Source organism: Scyliorhinus torazame, chromosome 15, assembly GCF_047496885.1.
Source record: "Scyliorhinus torazame isolate Kashiwa2021f chromosome 15, sScyTor2.1, whole genome shotgun sequence".
Lineage (NCBI taxonomy): Eukaryota > Metazoa > Chordata > Chondrichthyes > Carcharhiniformes > Scyliorhinidae > Scyliorhinus > Scyliorhinus torazame.
In genome coordinates, this window is record NC_092721.1 from 148,971,527 (window position 1) to 148,988,800 (window position 17,274).

The 17,274-nt window shown below is 56.4% G+C and overlaps 1 protein-coding gene across 6 annotated transcripts in view; it reads left to right on the forward strand.

The window, feature by feature from the left end:
• The window catches only part of LOC140391890 (actin-binding protein WASF3-like), a 203,880-nt gene that overhangs the window by 73,008 nt on the left and 113,598 nt on the right, over positions 1-17,274 (forward strand). For 5 of the 6 annotated variants that reach the window (XM_072476914.1, XM_072476911.1, XM_072476915.1 and 2 more), the window contains one exon: positions 4,651-4,810. In XM_072476914.1, the coding sequence (XP_072333015.1) occupies positions 4,678-4,810 (133 nt within the window). In that variant the 5' untranslated portion in view covers positions 4,651-4,677. The remainder of the gene's footprint in view (positions 1-4,650; positions 4,811-17,274) is intronic. The other variant, XM_072476913.1, reaches the window with a different exon arrangement.

A 17,274-nucleotide genomic window follows, 5' to 3' on the forward strand; every position in this document is an offset into this window, starting at 1 on the left:
CCTTGCCCCCCAACCCCTTGCCCCCCAACCCCTCGCCCCCCAACCCCTCGCCCCCCCAACCCCTCGCCCCCCCAACCCCTCGCCCCCCCAACCCCTCGCCCCCCAACCCCTCGCCCCCCCAACCCCTCGCCCCCCCAACCCCTCGCCCCCCCAACCCCTCGCCCCCCCAACCCCTCGCCCCCCCCAACCCCTCGCCCCCCCCCAACCCCTCGCCCCCCCCAACCCCTCGCCCCCCCCCCAACCCCTCGCCCCCCCCAACCCCTCGCCCCCCCCAACCCCTCGCCCCCCCAACCCCTCGCCCCCCCCAACCCCTCGCCCCCCCCAACCCCTCGCCCCCCCCCAACCCCTCGCCCCCCCCCAACCCCTCGCCCCCCCCCGCCCCCCCCAACCCCCCCGCCCCCCCCAACCCCCCCGCCCCCCGCCACCCCCCCCGCCCCCGCCACCCCCCCCCGGGCCGCCGCCCCCCCCGAGGCCCCCCAACCCCGAGGCCCCCCAACCCCGAGGCCCCCCAACCCCGAGGCCCCCCCCAACCCCTCGCCCCCCCAACCCCTCGCCCCCCCCAACCCCTCGCCCCCCCAACCCCTCGCCCCCCCCAACCCCTCGCCCCCCCAACCCCTCGCCCCCCCAACCCCTCGCCCCCCCAACCCCTCGCCCCCCCAACCCCTCGCCCCCCCAACCCCTCGCCCCCCCAACCCCTCGCCCCCCCAACCCCTCGCCCCCCCAACCCCTCGCCCCCCCAACCCCTCGCCCCCCAACCCCTCGCCCCCCCAACCCCTCGCCCCCCCAACCCCTCGCCCCCCCAACCCCTCGCCCCCCCAACCCCTCGCCCCCCCAACCCCTCGCCCCCCCAACCCCTCGCCCCCCCAACCCCTCGCCCCCCCAACCCCTCGCCCCCCCAACCCCTCGCCCCCCCAACCCCTCGCCCCCCCAACCCTCGCCCCCCCAACCCCTCGCCCCCCCAACCCCTCGCCCCCCAACCCCTCGCCCCCCCAACCCCTCGCCCCCCCAACCCCTCGCCCCCCAACCCCTCGCCCCCCCAACCCCTCGCCCCCCCAACCCCTCGCCCCCCCAACCCCTCGCCCCCCCAACCCCTCGCCCCCCCAACCCCTCGCCCCCCCAACCCCTCGCCCCCCAACCCCTCGCCCCCCCAACCCCTCGCCCCCCCAACCCCTCGCCCCCCCAACCCCTCGCCCCCCAACCCCTCGCCCCCCCAACCCTCGCCCCCCCAACCCCTCGCCCCCCCAACCCCTCGCCCCCCCCTCGCCCCCCAACCCCTCGCCCCCCCTCGCCCCCCCCTTGCCCCCCCAACCCTCGCCCCCCCCAACCCCTCGCCCCCTCCACTCCCCTCGCCCCCCTCCACTCCCCTCGCCCCCCTCCACTCCCCTCGCCCCCCCTCCACTCCCCTCGCCCCCCTCCACTCCCCTCGCCCCCCTCCACTCCCCTCGGCCCCCCCTCCACTCCCCTCGGCCCCCCCTCCACTCCACTCGGCCCCCCCTCCACTCCACTCGGCCCCCCCTCCACTCCACTCGGCCCCCCCTCCACTCCCCTCGCCCCCCTCCACTCCCCTCGCCCCCCTCCACTCCCCTCGCCCCCCTCCACTCCCCTCGCCCCCCTCCACTCCCCTCGCCCCCCTCCACTCCCCTCGCCCCCCTCCACTCCCCTCGCCCCCCTCCACTCCCCTCGCCCCCCTCCACTCCCCTCGCCCCCCTCCACTCCCCTCGCCCCCCTCCACTCCCCTCGCCCCCCCTCCACTCCCCTCGCCCCCCTCCACTCCCCTCGCCCCCCTCCACTCCCCTCGCCCCCCTCCACTCCCCTCGCCCCCCTCCACTCCCCTCGCCCCCCTCCACTCCCCTCGCCCCCCTCCACTCCCCTCGCCCCCCTCCACTCCCCTCGCCCCCCTCCACTCCCCTCGCCCCCCTCCACTCCCCTCGCCCCCCTCCACTCCCCTCGCCCCCCTCCACTCCCCTCGCCCCCCTCCACTCCCCTCGCCCCCCTCCACTCCCCTCGCCCCCCTCCACTCCCCTCGCCCCCCTCCACTCCCCTCGCCCCCCTCCACTCCCCTCGCCCCCCTCCACTCCCCTCGCCCCCCTCCACTCCCCTCGCCCCCCTCCACTCCCCTCGCCCCCCTCCACTCCCCTCGCCCCCCTCCACTCCCCTCGCCCCCCTCCACTCCCCTCGCCCCCCCTCCACTCCCCTCGCCCCCCTCCACTCCCCTCGCCCCCCCTCCACTCCCCTCGCCCCCCTCCACTCCCCCTCGCCCCCCTCCACTCCCCTCGCCCCCCTCCACTCCCCTCGCCCCCCTCCACTCCCCTCGCCCCCCCTCCACTCCCCTCGCCCCCCCTCCACTCCCCTCGCCCCCCTCCACTCCCCTCGCCCCCCCTCCACTCCCCTCGCCCCCCCTCCACTCCCCTCGCCCCCCCTCCACTCCCCTCGCCCCCCCTCCACTCCCCTCGCCCCCCCTCCACTCCCCTCGCCCCCCCTCCACTCCCCTCGCCCCCCCTCCACTCCCCTCGCCCCCCCTCCACTCCACTCGCCCCCCCTCCACTCCACTCGCCCCCCCTCCACTCCACTCGCCCCCCCTCCACTCCACTCGCCCCCCCTCCACTCCACTCGCCCCCCCTCCACTCCACTCGCCCCCCCTCCACTCCACTCGCCCCCCCTCCACTCCACTCGCCCCCCCTCCACTCCACTCGCCCCCCCTCCACTCCACTCGCCCCCCCTCCACTCCACTCGCCCCCCCTCCACTCCACTCGCCCCCCCTCCACTCCACTCGCCCCCCCTCCACTCCACTCGCCCCCCCTCCACTCCACTCGCCCCCCCTCCACTCCACTCGCCCCCCCTCCACTCCACTCGCCCCCCCTCCACTCCACTCGCCCCCCCTCCATTCCACTCGCCCCCCCTCCACTCCACTCGCGCCCCCCTCCACTCCACTCGCGCCCCCCTCCACTCCACTCGCCCCCCCCTCCACTCCACTCGCCCCCCCCTCCACTCCACTCGCCCCCCCTCCACTCCACTCGCCCCCCCTCCACTCCACTCGCCCCCCCTCCACTCCACTCGCCCCCCCTCCACTCCACTCGCCCCCCCCTCCACTCCACTCGCCCCCCCTCCACTCCACTCGCCCCCCCTCCACTCCACTCGCGCCCCCCTCCACTCCACTCGCGCCCCCCTCCACTCCACTCGCGCCCCCCTCCACTCCACTCCGCCCCCCTCCACTCCACTCCGCCCCCCTCCACTCCACTCCGCCCCCCCCGAGGCCCCCAACCCCCCCGCCCCCGCCACTCCCCCGAGCCGCCGCCCCCCCCGAGGCCCCCCAACCCCTCGCCCCCCCAACCCCTCGCCCCCCCAACCCCTCGCCCCCCCAACCCCTCGCCCCCCCAACCCCTCGCCCCCCCAACCCCTCGCCCCCCCAACCCCTCGCCCCCCCAACCCCTCGCCCCCCCCCCTCGCCCCCCCAACCCCTCGCCCCCCCTCGCCCCAACCCCTCGCCCCCCCAACCCCTCGCCCCCCCAACCCCTCGCCCCCCCAACCCCTCGCCCCCCCAACCCCTCGCCCCCCCAACCCCTCGCCCCCCAACCCTCGCCCCCCCAACCCCTCGCCCCCCCAACCCCTCGCCCCCCCAACCCCTCGCCCCCCCAACCCCTCGCCCCCCCAACCCCTCGCCCCCCCAACCCCTCGCCCCCCCAACCCCTCGCCCCCCCAACCCCTCGCCCCCCCAACCCTCGCCCCCCCCAACCCCTCGCCCCCTCCAACCCCTCGCCCCCCCCAACCCCTCGCCCCCCCAACCCCTCGCCCCCCCCAACCCCTCGCCCCCCCCAACCCCTCGCCCCCCCCAACCCCTCCCCTCCTTTCCCCTAAAATCCCCTCCCCCTCTCCTCCAATCCCATCCCCCTCTCCTCCAATCCCATCCCCCTCTCCTCCAATCCCATCCCCCTCTCCAATCCCATCCCCCTCTCCTCCAATCCCATCCCCCTCTCCTCCAATCCCATCCCCCTCTCCTCCAATCCCATCCCCCTCTCCTCCAATCCCATCCCCCTCTCCTCCAATCCCATCCCCCTCCCCTCCAATCCCATCCCCCTCCCCTCCAATCCCATCCCCTCTCCCTCTCCCCTCACCTTCTCCCACCTCCACTGCACCTAACGAGCCTCCAACTCGGCACGGTGAACGGCAGCATCGCTCTCCTCACTGCCATCTTGTTGACGGCGATGGTGTGTGTGGGGAGTGGACTGCTTAAATGCTGCAGCGTGTCAGTCTCTCGAGTACCAATACCGAATCCAGTAAATCAGTCACCATTTTTCATTGTAATCGGTCATATTCCATGTGGCGCGCCTTAACAGTTGGTGGATTGATCTGGGGAGCACGCCAATTGTACTGTCATAGAACACTACCGATTCAGTCCTAGTGTCAGCATTTAGATTCTGGCGCAGAGAATTCCGCTGCATATGTTTGCTTTCATTGGTAAATCTGACTTTTACAATAGTCAAATCTATGTAATTCACATTCTCACAAATGTAGAGAATTTCAGCTTTAGCACTGTATGCTCTAAACTTAGTATATGTGTAATTTTGCCTAGTTAATATGTAGCCAAATGAAATAAATGGAAATAGGTTTGTTTGTTCTGTCCTTTTATTGAAAATTTTGCGTTGTTTTTAGCAGGTGGTGTTCTATCCTCAAGAAAACATGCCATTAGTAAAGAGGAACATTGAACCGAGGCACCTCTGTCACGGTGCTTTGCCTGACGGAATTAGCAATGAACTGGAGTGTGTCACAAACAATACACTAGCAGCCATCATTCGTCAGCTCAGCAGTCTCAGTAAGTGTAGACGCCTCTTTCTTTTCAGAGTTTGTTAACATTCGATCCAATTGTTGAAAATAAACTAACAACTGCTTGTTGTCTCAACATTTTTATGCAAACATTATACAATTCAATGTCGCAGTGAGGAGCGGCTTGCCTCATTGGAGGCTGAGGTTGCGATAGTGGCAGATAGCAACAAAGGCCTGAGGATGAAGGTGGAGGATCTGGAGAACCGGTCAAGGCGGTTAAACCTCAGGTTGGTGGGGCTGCCAGAGAGATTAGAGGGCTTGAAGCCGACTTGGGGCTGCCAGAGAGGATTGAAGGGCTTGAAGCTGACTCAGTACTTTGCGGAGATGTCTACTCGGTTGATGGAATTGGACAGAGCTCATCGGGTACTCCGGCAAAAAAGAAGGCCGAATGAGCCACCCCAAGCGGTGAATATCCGCTTCCATAATTATCAAAGGAAAGGGGCGGATCGTAAGAGTGGGTGAAGAAGATTTGGAATATCAATTGGGACGGGCACATGTACGATATACCAGGACATTAGGACTGAGCTGGCGAAGAGATGGGTAGTCGTCAACACGGCGAAAGCTGTTTTCTACAGCAAGGGGTGTGATTTGGGGTAGTGTACTCGGCTGAAGTTGCGGGTCACCATGGAATCGAAGGATCACTTCTTCGATATGCCGGAGCAGGCGGAGGCCTTCATCCGAGAAAAGAAGTTGGGGTCGCTCTGAGTGAGATGGAATGTTTGGAACTCTGGGTATGAAGGAGTGATACCTGTGTTCTGTACTTATGCCTTTGTGGGTTGTGAGTTCTTGGTTTTTGGTCTTGTTTGGAGGGGGGTTTAATAAAGATAAGGGGATGGTCCTGTGTGTTTTTAGAGGGGAAAGAGGCTTGTTGAGCTAGTTGGTGGGAAGTTTGGGCCAGAGGGATGGGGTGGTTGTTGTTTCTGAGGGGATATCTTGGAGGGCCTTGGCTGGGGGCCACTTTGCTAGCGATGAGGAGAGGAGAGGCTAGCGAAGGGGACTGTAGTGGAGGGGAGAGACTGTGGCCTGTTTAGATGCTTTACGATTGGCCTAGTTGTTTAGGGGGATGGGGGAGACTGTAGTGTCAGGCAGTCTGTGGGCCTGGTTTGGGGGGCAGGTGGAGGTAAGTCCAATGCTTCCAAGGATTTTTTCTTTGTCTTGCTTTAGGGGTGGGGCCAGTGGTCATCTTAGATGGGCCTGGGATCTGCGAATTTGGGCAGGATGGATAAGTCATGGTGCTGATGACTGACTCAAGGGAGAAGAGAGTGAGAGACCCCTGACAAAGTTAATCATCTGAAATGCGTGGAACCTTGGGCGGGGGTGGGGGGTAGGGGTAAAGAGGACAAGGGTTTTTTCCCATGTGAAATGTTTGGGGGTCGATGTGGTGTTCCCGCAGGAGACTCCCCCCTCGGGTACGGGATCAAATCAGGTTGCAGAAGATGTGGGTGAGCCAGGTTTTTCATTCAGGGTTTGACCATAGGTCTAGGGGGGGGGTGGCGATTTTGGTTAGTAAGAGTGTTTTTTGGTTTCAGGCGGGAATGATGGTGCCAGACCGGTGGGGGGTTCGCTATGTGATGATTACAGGCCCACTGGAGGGAAGACAGTTGTGTTAGTCCCAATTCAGGGCATACAAGTTCACTATGCTAAGTTTATGGAGTGGATGTTGGCTGCCAATCCGGAGCTGGACACCCACCAGCTGATTTTAGTGGCGATTTTAACTATATTTTAGATCCAAAGTTGGACCACTTCAGACCAAGGTTGCTGTCTCTTTTGGGGATGGCAAAAGTGTCGGTGGCATTCATGGTGAGGCAGGAGGGCTGGATCCCTGGCAGTTTGTGAATTTTATTTATTCCCCCGGTGCATAAGGTGTACTCGAAGATTGACTTCCTTGTGATGGGTAAGATGTTGCTTTTGGGGTAAAAGGTGCGGTGTATTCGGTGGTGGTCATTTCGGACCGTGCAGCGTATGGGGGGGGTGGGTGTTAGTGGTTGGATGTGAGTTTGCTGGCTAACCTTGGGTTCTGTGTTACAATTTCTTGGGTCATAGGGGATGACGTGACGTTGAATGAAAATGGGGAGGTCTGCCACTCTTAAGGTGTTGGAGATGTTAAAGCGGTGATCGGGGAGGGGTTGGTACTGTGGCGGCAGTGTTTAGCACTGCCGCCTTATGGCACTAAGGAACCAGGTTTGATCTCAGTCCCGGGTCACTGTCCTTTTGGAGTTTGCACAGTCTCCCCATGTTTGCGTGTGTCTCACCCCCACAACCCAAAGATGTTCAGGATAGGTGGATTGGCCACACTAAGTTGCCCCTCAATTGAAATTTAAAAAAAGCAGTAATCAGGGGAGACGTCATTTCGTACACAACTTATGTGGATAGGGATGCAAGGCCAGGAGTTGGTGGATGATCTCTTGGTGGTGGATAGGGAGCACAGGGTATCAGGGTATCTTTATACGCTGATTATCTTTTGTTCAATGCCAGAGCTTTGGGCGTGCAGGAAGAAGTGCCAATACAGTTTGACCACGGGCCGGATGGTGCGTCAGCTGTGGTGGGTACAGGGGGCGGTTTAAGAGTAAGGGGAAAAGGCCAGTCGTCTGTTTGCTCATTAGTTAAGGTGACAAGAAGCAGCTATGTAGGTTGTGCAGGTGCGGGAGCCCGGTTTGGGGGGGTGGGATTGGTGTCTGTCCCGGATAATATTAATGGACTGTTTTGGCCCTTCTACGAAGGGCTATAAGTCCGAACTGCCGAAGGACGAGCAAGAGGTGTTGGGGTTCTTAGAGGGGTAGGAGTTTCCTCGGGTAGCAGAGGAGTTGCGGGAAGAATTGGAGGCATCGTTGGAATTGGAGGAGGTACGCACGGCTTTGGGGAAGATGCAGTCTGGAAAGGCACCAGGCCAGATGAAGTCCTGGTAGAATTTTATAAGATGTTTGTGGATCAGTTGGCCTCATTGATGCTGGGGATGTATAATGATTGACTGTCCCTTCCAGAGATGTTGGGGCAGGCTTCTATCTTCCTCCTTCCAAAGAAGGATAAGGCAGCACGGTAGCACAAGTGATTAGCACTGTGGCTTCACAGCGCCAGGGTCCCAGGTTCGATTCCCTGCTGGGTCACTGTCTGTGCGGAGTCTGCATGTTCTCCCCGTGTCTGCGTGGGTTTCCTCCCCGGGTACTCCGGTTTCCTCCCGCAGTCCAAAGACTGGTTAGGTGGATTGGCCATGATAAATTGCCCTTAGTGACCAAAAAAAACGGTTAGGAGGGGTTATTGGGTTACGGGGAAGTGAGGGCTTAAGTGGGTCAGTGCAGACTCGATGAGCCGAATGGCCTCCATCTGCACTGTACGTTCTTATGTTCTCTGATCCCATGGAGTGTAGGTCATATCGGCTGATTTCTCTGCTTAATGTGGATGCAAAACGTCTAGCTAAGGTTTAGGTGTTAAGGTTGGAGCCGTGTATCCCAGAGGTTGTGGGAGAGGACCAGACAGGCTTCATAAAGGACAGGAAGCTGTTGTCTAATGTGAGGCGGTTACTCAACGTTGTTCTTGCACCGGCGGTGGGGCCAGAGCCAGAGATAATTGTATCGATAGACACAGAGAAGGCCTTCGATAGGGTTGAATGGAGATACTTGTTTATGATTCTGGGGCAGTTTGGGATTGGGCATGGGTTTGTATCATGGGTGCGGCTGTTGTATGAGGCACCTTCGGCTAGAGTGCGAACCAACGACACAGCTGGTGGGTGGGGGAGGAGGAGAGAGAGTAGAGCACAGGGTATCAAGGTATCTTTATACGCTGATGATCTTTTGTTCTGTGTAAGCAACCTGAGGATGGTAATGGGTAATATCATGGGGATATTGGAAAGGTTCAGTTAGTTTTCGGGGTACAAGTTGAATGTTGGGAAGAGTGAGTTTTTTGTGGTTGGCCCCATGGGGAGGAGAAGGGGTGCAGCTGAGGTCCTTTCGGTGTGCTGGGACTAGCTTTTGCTATTTGGGGTTTCAGGTGGCGTAAGACTGGGCACAGCTTGTCAAACTGAACTTTACTCGTTTGGCAAGTTGGGTGAGGACGGGTATGCAGAGATGGGGCAGCCTTCCATTGTCTGTGGTGGTCCGGGTGCAGGCGATTAAAATGAATATCTTGCCAAGATTTGTGTTCTTGTTTCAGTGCCCTCCAGTCTTTCTGCCTAAAGCATTCTTTCGGGGTTCTGGAGCTGCTCATAACGGGGTTTATACAGGCGGCCACCTCTGATTCTATGGGGGGTTTTGCAGAGGGCGACGCAGGCGTGAGGAGGCTGGCACTGCCAAACCTGCTGCTTTACTATTGACCGGCAAATGTGGAGAAGCTGTGGGTCGATTTGGAGACCAGGACATTATCTGGGTACAGATTGAGTCGGGGTCATGTAAGGGGTCCTGCCAGGAGGCATTGGTGACGGCTATGCAGCCATTCACGCCAAAGTATTCGTCGAACCCGGTGGTCATCTCTATGCTAAAGATATGGCGGCAGCTTCACCAGTATTTCAAGCTGGGGGGCGGGGGGCGGTGGTGTCAAGGTGGTCCCCTATCTGTGGGAACTATTTGTTTGAGCCAGGGAAAATTGATGGCACATTTGGGAGGTGGAAAGTTAAGGAGCTGGAGCAGGTAAAGGACATCTTTTTGGAGGTTCGGTTTGCTGCCTGGGAGAAGCTGAGGGAGAACATAGATCTTGGTGGGATGGATATGTTCAGGAGCGTGATTGGGATCGGGGGCGTTCCCAACATTCCTGGCAGTGCTGCCGCCCACTTTGCTGGAGAGAATTGTTTCATGTGCGGGGTCAGAGGAAGGCAGCACATCCGGGTTACATGGATGGATCATGATGGAAGAGCCGGTTTTGGTGGAGGAGTTGAAGGCTAAAGGGGAGGTGGAGCTGGGTCTGATTTTGTGGAGCGAGTCCGTAGGGTGAATGCTAAGTCATCTTACGCGAGGTTAAGTTTGATCCAACTTCAGGTGGTGTTCAGAACGCATCTCGCCAAGGCCAGAACGAGTTGCATGTTTGAGGGGGTTGAAGATAGGTGTGAACGGTGCTTGAGAGGGCCTGTGAACTATATGCACATGTTCCGCTCCTGCCCCAAGTTGATGGGTTTTTGGGGGCCTTTTTTAAAATACCATATTGGCAATTAGTAGCAATATTTGGGGTACCAAACAGGCCAGAAGTGTGGATGGGATGTTGGTGGAGGCTTTGGTTTTTGCTTCATTGCTGGCTCGCTTGGTGGCGAATTCTACTGAGTTGGAGACTGGTGGCACTGCCCAGTACGGCAGCATGGCTGGGTGATTTAATGGAGCTCTTGCATCTTGAAGTCTACAAGATTATGAGTGGCATGGACAGAGTGGATAGTCAGATACTCTTTCCTAGGGTAGGAGAGTCAAGTACTAGGGGGCATTGGTTTAAAGTGTGTGGGGAAAAGTTTAGAACTGATGTGCGAGGCAAGTTTTCTACACACAGGGTGGTAAATATATGGAACGCACTGCTTGGGGAGGTGGTGGGAGCAGGTATTTAAGGGGCATCTAGACAAATATATGAATAGGTTGGGAATGGAAGGATATGGTCACCGTAAGTGCTTCCTCATCCACACAGGGAGCAAGTACCTCATACCTGTTGGACAAGGTCAAGGGCTGAGGCTCCTCAACTCCTAAACTCAGGATCCCCCTACCTGCCTCCCTTGCAGTCACACCACTCTGTCCCTGACCACTGTCCGAATTAACAGTACTTATTCTACCGGGTGTGACTACCTCCTGAAACAAAGTGCCCAGGTAATTTTCCCCCTCCCTGATGTGCCGTAGTGTGTGCAGCTCGGTCTCCAGCTCATCAATTCTGAGCCGAAGTTCCTCGAGCAGCCAACACTTGCTGCAGATGTGGTTACTGACGGTCCACCAGTTCCATCATCATACAGCAACAGCACATCACCTGTCCAGCCATATTCAACTAGTTAATTAATTTAAATAATAAAAAAATTTTTTTTAATAGAACCTCAAGGATAAACCCGAACACCAACCAAAACACAGCCCTCTCTCGCCACTCACCCGAACTCAGTCACTCACCTAAATTCAGATGCACTCTGTTCCAATCAGCACTCAGTCACTCACCTAAACTCAGATGCACTCTGTTCCAATCAGCACTCAGTCACTCACCTAAACTCAGATGCACTCTGTTCCAATCAGCACTCCGTGACTAGAGGCACTCCTGCCACACCTTTTGTGCACTCACCTCTCCCAGCACTGTCCGGGCTCTCTCCTCCCGCGCTTTTAAAATCTCCCGGCTCTCTCCTCCCGCGCTGTTTTCGCTGTCCGGGCTCTCTCCTCCCGCGCTTTTTAAAATCTCCCGGCTCTCTCCTCCCGCGCTGTTTTCGCTGTCTGGGCTCTCTCCTCCCGCGCTTTTTAAATCTCCCGGCTCTCTCCTCCCGCGCTGTTTTCGCTGTCCGGGCTCTCTCCTCCCGCGCTTTTAAAATCTCCCGGCTCTCTCCTCCCGTGCTGTTTTCGCTGTCCGGGCTCTCTCCTCCCGTGCTTTTTAAATCTCCCGGCTCTCTCCTCCCGCGCTGTTTTCGCTATCCGGGCTCTCTCCTCCCGCGCTTTTTAAATCTCCCGCGCTGTTTTCGCTGTCCGGGTTCTCTCCTCCCGCGCTTTTTAAATCTCCCGGCTCTCTCCTCCCGCGCTGTTTTCGCTGTCCGGGCTCTCTCCTCCCGCGCTTTTTAAATCTCCCGGATCTCTCCTCCCGCGCTGTTTTCGCTGTCCGGGTTCTCTCCTCCCGCGCTTTTTAAATCTCCCGGCTCTCTCCTCCCTCGCATGAACTTGGAAGAATATTTGGGACATTTAATATCGGATAGACTGTTAGAAAGTGAATCAACAGCTCTGGAAATGCTGGCAAAGCCAAATGTTGTCAGCATTCATGTGGAAGTTGACCAAGTTAGTTGCAAGTACTATCAGGCTGGTTTGGCTGATGTGTTTGTTACTTTATTCTGATTTCTAATTTTAGAGCATAAATAAGTAATGAGAAAGTCTTTAAATGGACCATCACTTCTTGTTTTTAAATAAAGTAGTTTCATGATTCAGTCTACCTGAAAGGAACAGAAACCATGCGAAGATATTGATTAAAATGTTTACAGAGTCTCACACATTTAGTTTACTATAGGATAACCGTCTCTGCACAGCGAACAGTTCTGTGAGGGATATTGGTGGCCATTAAGGGAAACAGTGGCTTTGGGAGATTTTGAGTTGCTTGTGTACCATTTAATAACATAGTTAGACTTTGATACCTGCAGACTATTGCCAGGATTTTCCAGGTCCAGAGGCAGAACCACATATTCCCACCCAAAGTCAACGGTCTTTTGAATGCTCTCCAAATTCCGGTCTATGTTTGCCTATGCCATCCAAATGATAGTAAGGTGAGATTTATATTTCTCAAAATACATCCAGTGGGAGTTTGTGTCATCGCATCCTTTCAAGGTCAGAATACATTGCATTGGATCTTGCCCAGAATTTTCTTCAGCCTCTTAAGTTTCAACCTTAGTGTGTGATTCTCAATTTGACTGTTGAACTAAGTATTCCTCGGTTCCTTACTCTGCACTCTTCCTGCAACATTTCCCAATGGCTCTTGGTCTCCAGATGGTCTCTGTTTTATCTGGCTCTTGGATGTGAAGACAAATCTCATTTGGCAGGAAGATGAGGGACACCTTATGGAGTAGCTCGCATAAGGCTTGTAGGCTGAATCAGCTAAATCTGGGGCTGGGTGGGCCAAGTCTAGTTGCCTACCTTAAATGAGTTCTGACTCTGGGAGTGTGTTATATATAATGAAATATGTTCACTAATTAAATTGCAGTATTATCTGCTGATTCATTTCTCAACATTTCTGTGGGGCAGTGTTTTCACAGACCGCAATGCAATCTTTTTGATGTATGTATCAATACTCAATGGCAGGAGTTATGCTAATGAAATGAATATACCTTCACATTACAGTTGTAAATGTTTACGGTACCACCAAAATTGCAATGTGACTTCTGCATTAAAATGACATTTTTATCATATAGCTTTTTCTTCACTGATTTTGTTCAATTTTTGGGAGTTGACTCATCGATGTTTGCAGCACAGAATGATGCTATTTGGCCTTTCATGCTCACGCCAGTCAACAAAGATCTGTCCATACTGATCCCATTTCCTAGCACTTGGCCCATAACCCTGGAGGTTTCAACAGTGCAAGTGAATATCTAAATACTTGTTAAGTGTTACAAGAGTTTCTGACTCAACCACTCTTCCAGGCAGTGAGTTCCAGACTCACCACCATCTGGGTGAAAAAGTTTCTCCTCCACTCCCCTCTTCGCCATCTACCTCTTGCCTTCAGTCTATGCTCCCTGGTTATTGATCCCTTTACGAATGAAAAAAAGTGCTTTCCTATCCACCCTATCTATGCCCCCCATAACAGGTCTCCTCTGAACCTTTGCTGCTGCAAGGAAAACAGCCCCAGGCTATTCAATCTTTCTTCGTAGCTCAGATCCTCCAGCCAAGGCAGCATCCTGGTAAATCTCCTCTGCATCCTCTCCTGTGCAATCACAACCTTTCTATAACATGGTGACCAGAATTACACACCGTACTCCAGTTGTGGCCTAATCAGTGTTTTGTACAGTTCCAACATGACCTCCCTGCTCTTGTCAAGTGAATTCACACATGTCGTTGGCACGCTTCCAGCTAGAAAAGATGATGGATGCATGGCAGACAATCTATTTCAGATTGGGCATCTTCATATGGTACAACTTTTGCTGATGGCTGAGGAGGCTGTTCTTGGGAGGCAGGTACTTCTACATGTGCTACATAAGATGTTGGCACTGGCATCTGATGCCAAGCTACTGTGGCATCTGGTCATCCTGGTGCCAGTCCTTTGTCAGCAGCTAGTGACTCCCAAATGTGATGATCAATGTTTAATGCCTTCATCTCATGCTTGCAGGCATCCTTGAAGCGGCACTTTGGTCATTTTGCTGGTGGTCTAGCTGTAGCTATCTCACCTGTCATATGAGTGTCCCTTTAAGAGAGGTTTTTGGCTTATCACACGGCTTCAGTGATGTCATTGTGTGGGTGGAGCAGGGCTGTAGCTGCGTGAGGTGTTTTTGGTTTCAGTTTTCAGTTTGACTGCTGTGGACTCAGAGGGAGAAAGTGATGTGTTGGGTGTTCTGGATCACAAACAGGTCACCAACACTGGAAGTGGTGCAACTCTATTTTATTATAAGGTTAACTATATTAACATACTTGAACTGTGGGTGAATGCAATACCAGCTTTAACTGTTGACCCTTGCCTAGTCCCAACCAGGTGATGCACTCAGCACATGGTGAATACCTGTGTTGCAGGCCGTGAGCTCTGTGCTCCGAGCTGACTGCTACTAGAATGAGCGGGAACTCTCCTGTCCCCTGTCTTTATAGTGCGTGTGCTCTCACTGGTGATTGGCTGCGGTGTTGTGTATGCTGATTGGTCCCACTGCATGTCCATCAGTGTGTGTGTGTCTGCACCATAATATACTGGTGTATATTATGACCGAAAGAAGTGTTCCCTGTCTTTCTACATTTTCATGTTAAAAACTGATCCAGAAGCAAACAGGTTGTGGCTACCTGCTTTGATAATTTAAAAGATATAGTTTGCTTTCCCGAAGGAGTGTGAATCTGCTGGTTGAGACTGGTTCAGAATTTCACGAGTTTCTGTGCTCACCCTAGCCAAATTCAACATGAAGGTTGTAGGTCAGGTGAACTCCATAATACACTTTGGGGTTTCTAAGCCCTGGCCCATAACAAAATTGGAAGCTCGCGGGATAAAACTCTATCTTTCGTGATTGGGTTGGCTCAGTGAACTTATAGACAGTGAAGGGTGAGCATATTTGCTTTTCAGGTGCTGTACTCAAGTTCAAGTAGGGAGTGTGTTTCAGACAGTGGCTCTTTCAGAGACTCAGATGTTTTTGGGGGTGGAAACGGTCACGCGCAGGACCTTACAAATGGAGACTAAGATGAGGCTTTTAGAATTGGCAAAAACTTTGCAGTTAATATTGGCTGACAAAGTACGGAAATCATGACTTCCCAAGTGAAATAAAAATGTTACTTAATGCAAGTATTTTGTGGAAACATTGTTCATGCCACCTTAATTCTAAAATCTAAAAACCATATCAGGTCTGAAAGGGCACTGACTGCACGAGTGGAAGTGTATTTTGTATAATAATCTTTATTATTGTCACAAGTAGGCTTACATTAACACTGCAATGAAGTTACTGTGAAAATCCCCTAGTCGCCACACTCCGGCGCCTGTTGGGGGACAATGAGGGAGAATTCAGAATGTCCAACTCACTTAACAGAGCACGTCTTTCGGCTTTTGTGGGAGGAAACCGGAGCACCCAGAGGAAACCCACGCAGACATGGGGAGAACGTGCAGACACGGACAGACAGTGACCCAAGTCGGGAATCGAACCTGGCACTGTGAAGCAACAGTGCTAACCACTGTGCTACCGTGCCGCCCGTTAATATAAAAAAACAAGATACCAAAGCTGGAAATCTGAAAAAAGAAGTGCTGGAATACTCGGTGGGTAAGACAGCATGTGTGAGAGGGAAACAAAAATAACATTTTACATTGGTGATCTTTCATCAGAACTGACAGGTTAGAATGAAGCAGATTTTAAGCAAGTACAGAAGCAAAGGACGAAAGGACAAAAGGGACATTGTGTGATGGGGTGGAAAGCAGAGTGATTAAATTACAAAAGCAGGTGGTAATGGGACATGTAAAGAATCAAAAGATTGGTTTCGAGAGGAATAAAAACAGGAAATTCTGGAAATACTCAGCAGGTCTAGCGGCAACTGAGAAGAAATTTTCAGGTGGTTGAACTTGCATGTGTTTCGCTCATGCTGCCTGACCTGCTGAACATTTCCCTAATTTTCTGTTTTCATTTCAGGATTTCCAGCATCTGCAATATTTTTGCTTATATGTTAGTGGATGTAGAGGAGCAGAACTGCCAGGCCGTTTCGGCCACTGAACATTCGAACCTGCTAATGAGAGACGCGTTTGTTATGGGCATAGGGTCTGACTACATCTGCCAGCGCCTCATAGAAGGGGCCACGCTTGACCTCACGGCGACCAAGAAACTAGCGCTCTCGCTCACGGTTGCCTCACGCAACGTACAGGCTTATGCCCCCGACCGCACGCCCCCCCCCCCCCCCAGTGCATCGTGGACCCCGCCAGCGGCCACCCCATCGTGGATTCTATCAGCGACTGCCCTCAGCCAACCCCACGCCTGCGCCGCGCAGCAGCCAACTAACCCCAGGGGACCCAAGTGCTACTTCTGCGGACAGACCAAACACCCCCGGGAGTGCTGCCCGGCACGGAGCGCGCTCTGCAAGTCCTGTGGCAAGAAGGGACATTTCGCTGCAGTGTGCCAGACCCGCTCAATCGCCGCTATTGTCCCGGCACCCCCCACCTGCGGCCAGTGTGCGCCGCCATCTTCCTCTCCTCCGACCACGTGCGGCCCGTGGGCGCCGCCATCTTGCCCCACTCTCAACACGTGCGGCTCGTGGGCGCCGCGATCTTGCTTGCCTCAGAACCAATGGGCACTGCCATCTTGCCTGCCCCAGGACACGTGCGGCCCAAGGGCGCCGCCAACTTGCCTGCCCCAGGACACGTGCGGCCTGTGGGCGTCGCCATCATACCCGCCTCGGGACCCCTGCCCGTCGGGCACCTCTTCGGGCCGCTCATCGCCTGCAACCGCTGACGACCAGCCACGTCTCGCCTCAGTCACGATCGACCAGTCTCGACCGCACAACCTCGCGACCGCTTCGACAACGGTGAAGGTCGACGGACACGAGATATCCTGCCTTCTGGACTCCGGGAGCACTGCGAGCTTCATCCACCCCAATACTGTAAGGCGCTGCTCCCTCGCGGTACACCCCGCTAACCAAAGAATCTCCCTGGCCTCTGGATCCCACTCCATGGCGATCCGGGGGTACTGCATCGCCACCCTCACCGTCCAGGGCTTAGAGTTCAGCGTCTTCCGGCTCTACGTCCTCCCCAACCTTTGCGCTGCCTTGCTACTCGGCCTGGACTTCCAGTGCAACCTCCAGAGCCTAACCCTGAAATTTGGCAGGCCCCTACACCCCTTACTGTTTGCCCACTCGCGACCCTTAAGGTCGACCCGCCTTCGCTGTTTGCAAACCTCACCCCGGATTGCAAACCCGTCGCCACCAAGAGCAGACGGTGCAGCGCCCTGGACAGGACCTTCATCAGGTCTGAGGTCCAGCGGCTGCTGCGGGAAGTTACCATCGAGGCCAGCAACAGCCCCTGGAGAGCCCAAGTGGTAGTGGTGAAAACTGGGGAGAAAAGCAAGATGGTCGTTGACTACAGTCAGACCATCAATCGGTACACGCAGCTCGACGCGTACCCCCTCCCACGCATATCTGATATGGTCAATCAGATTGCACAGTACCG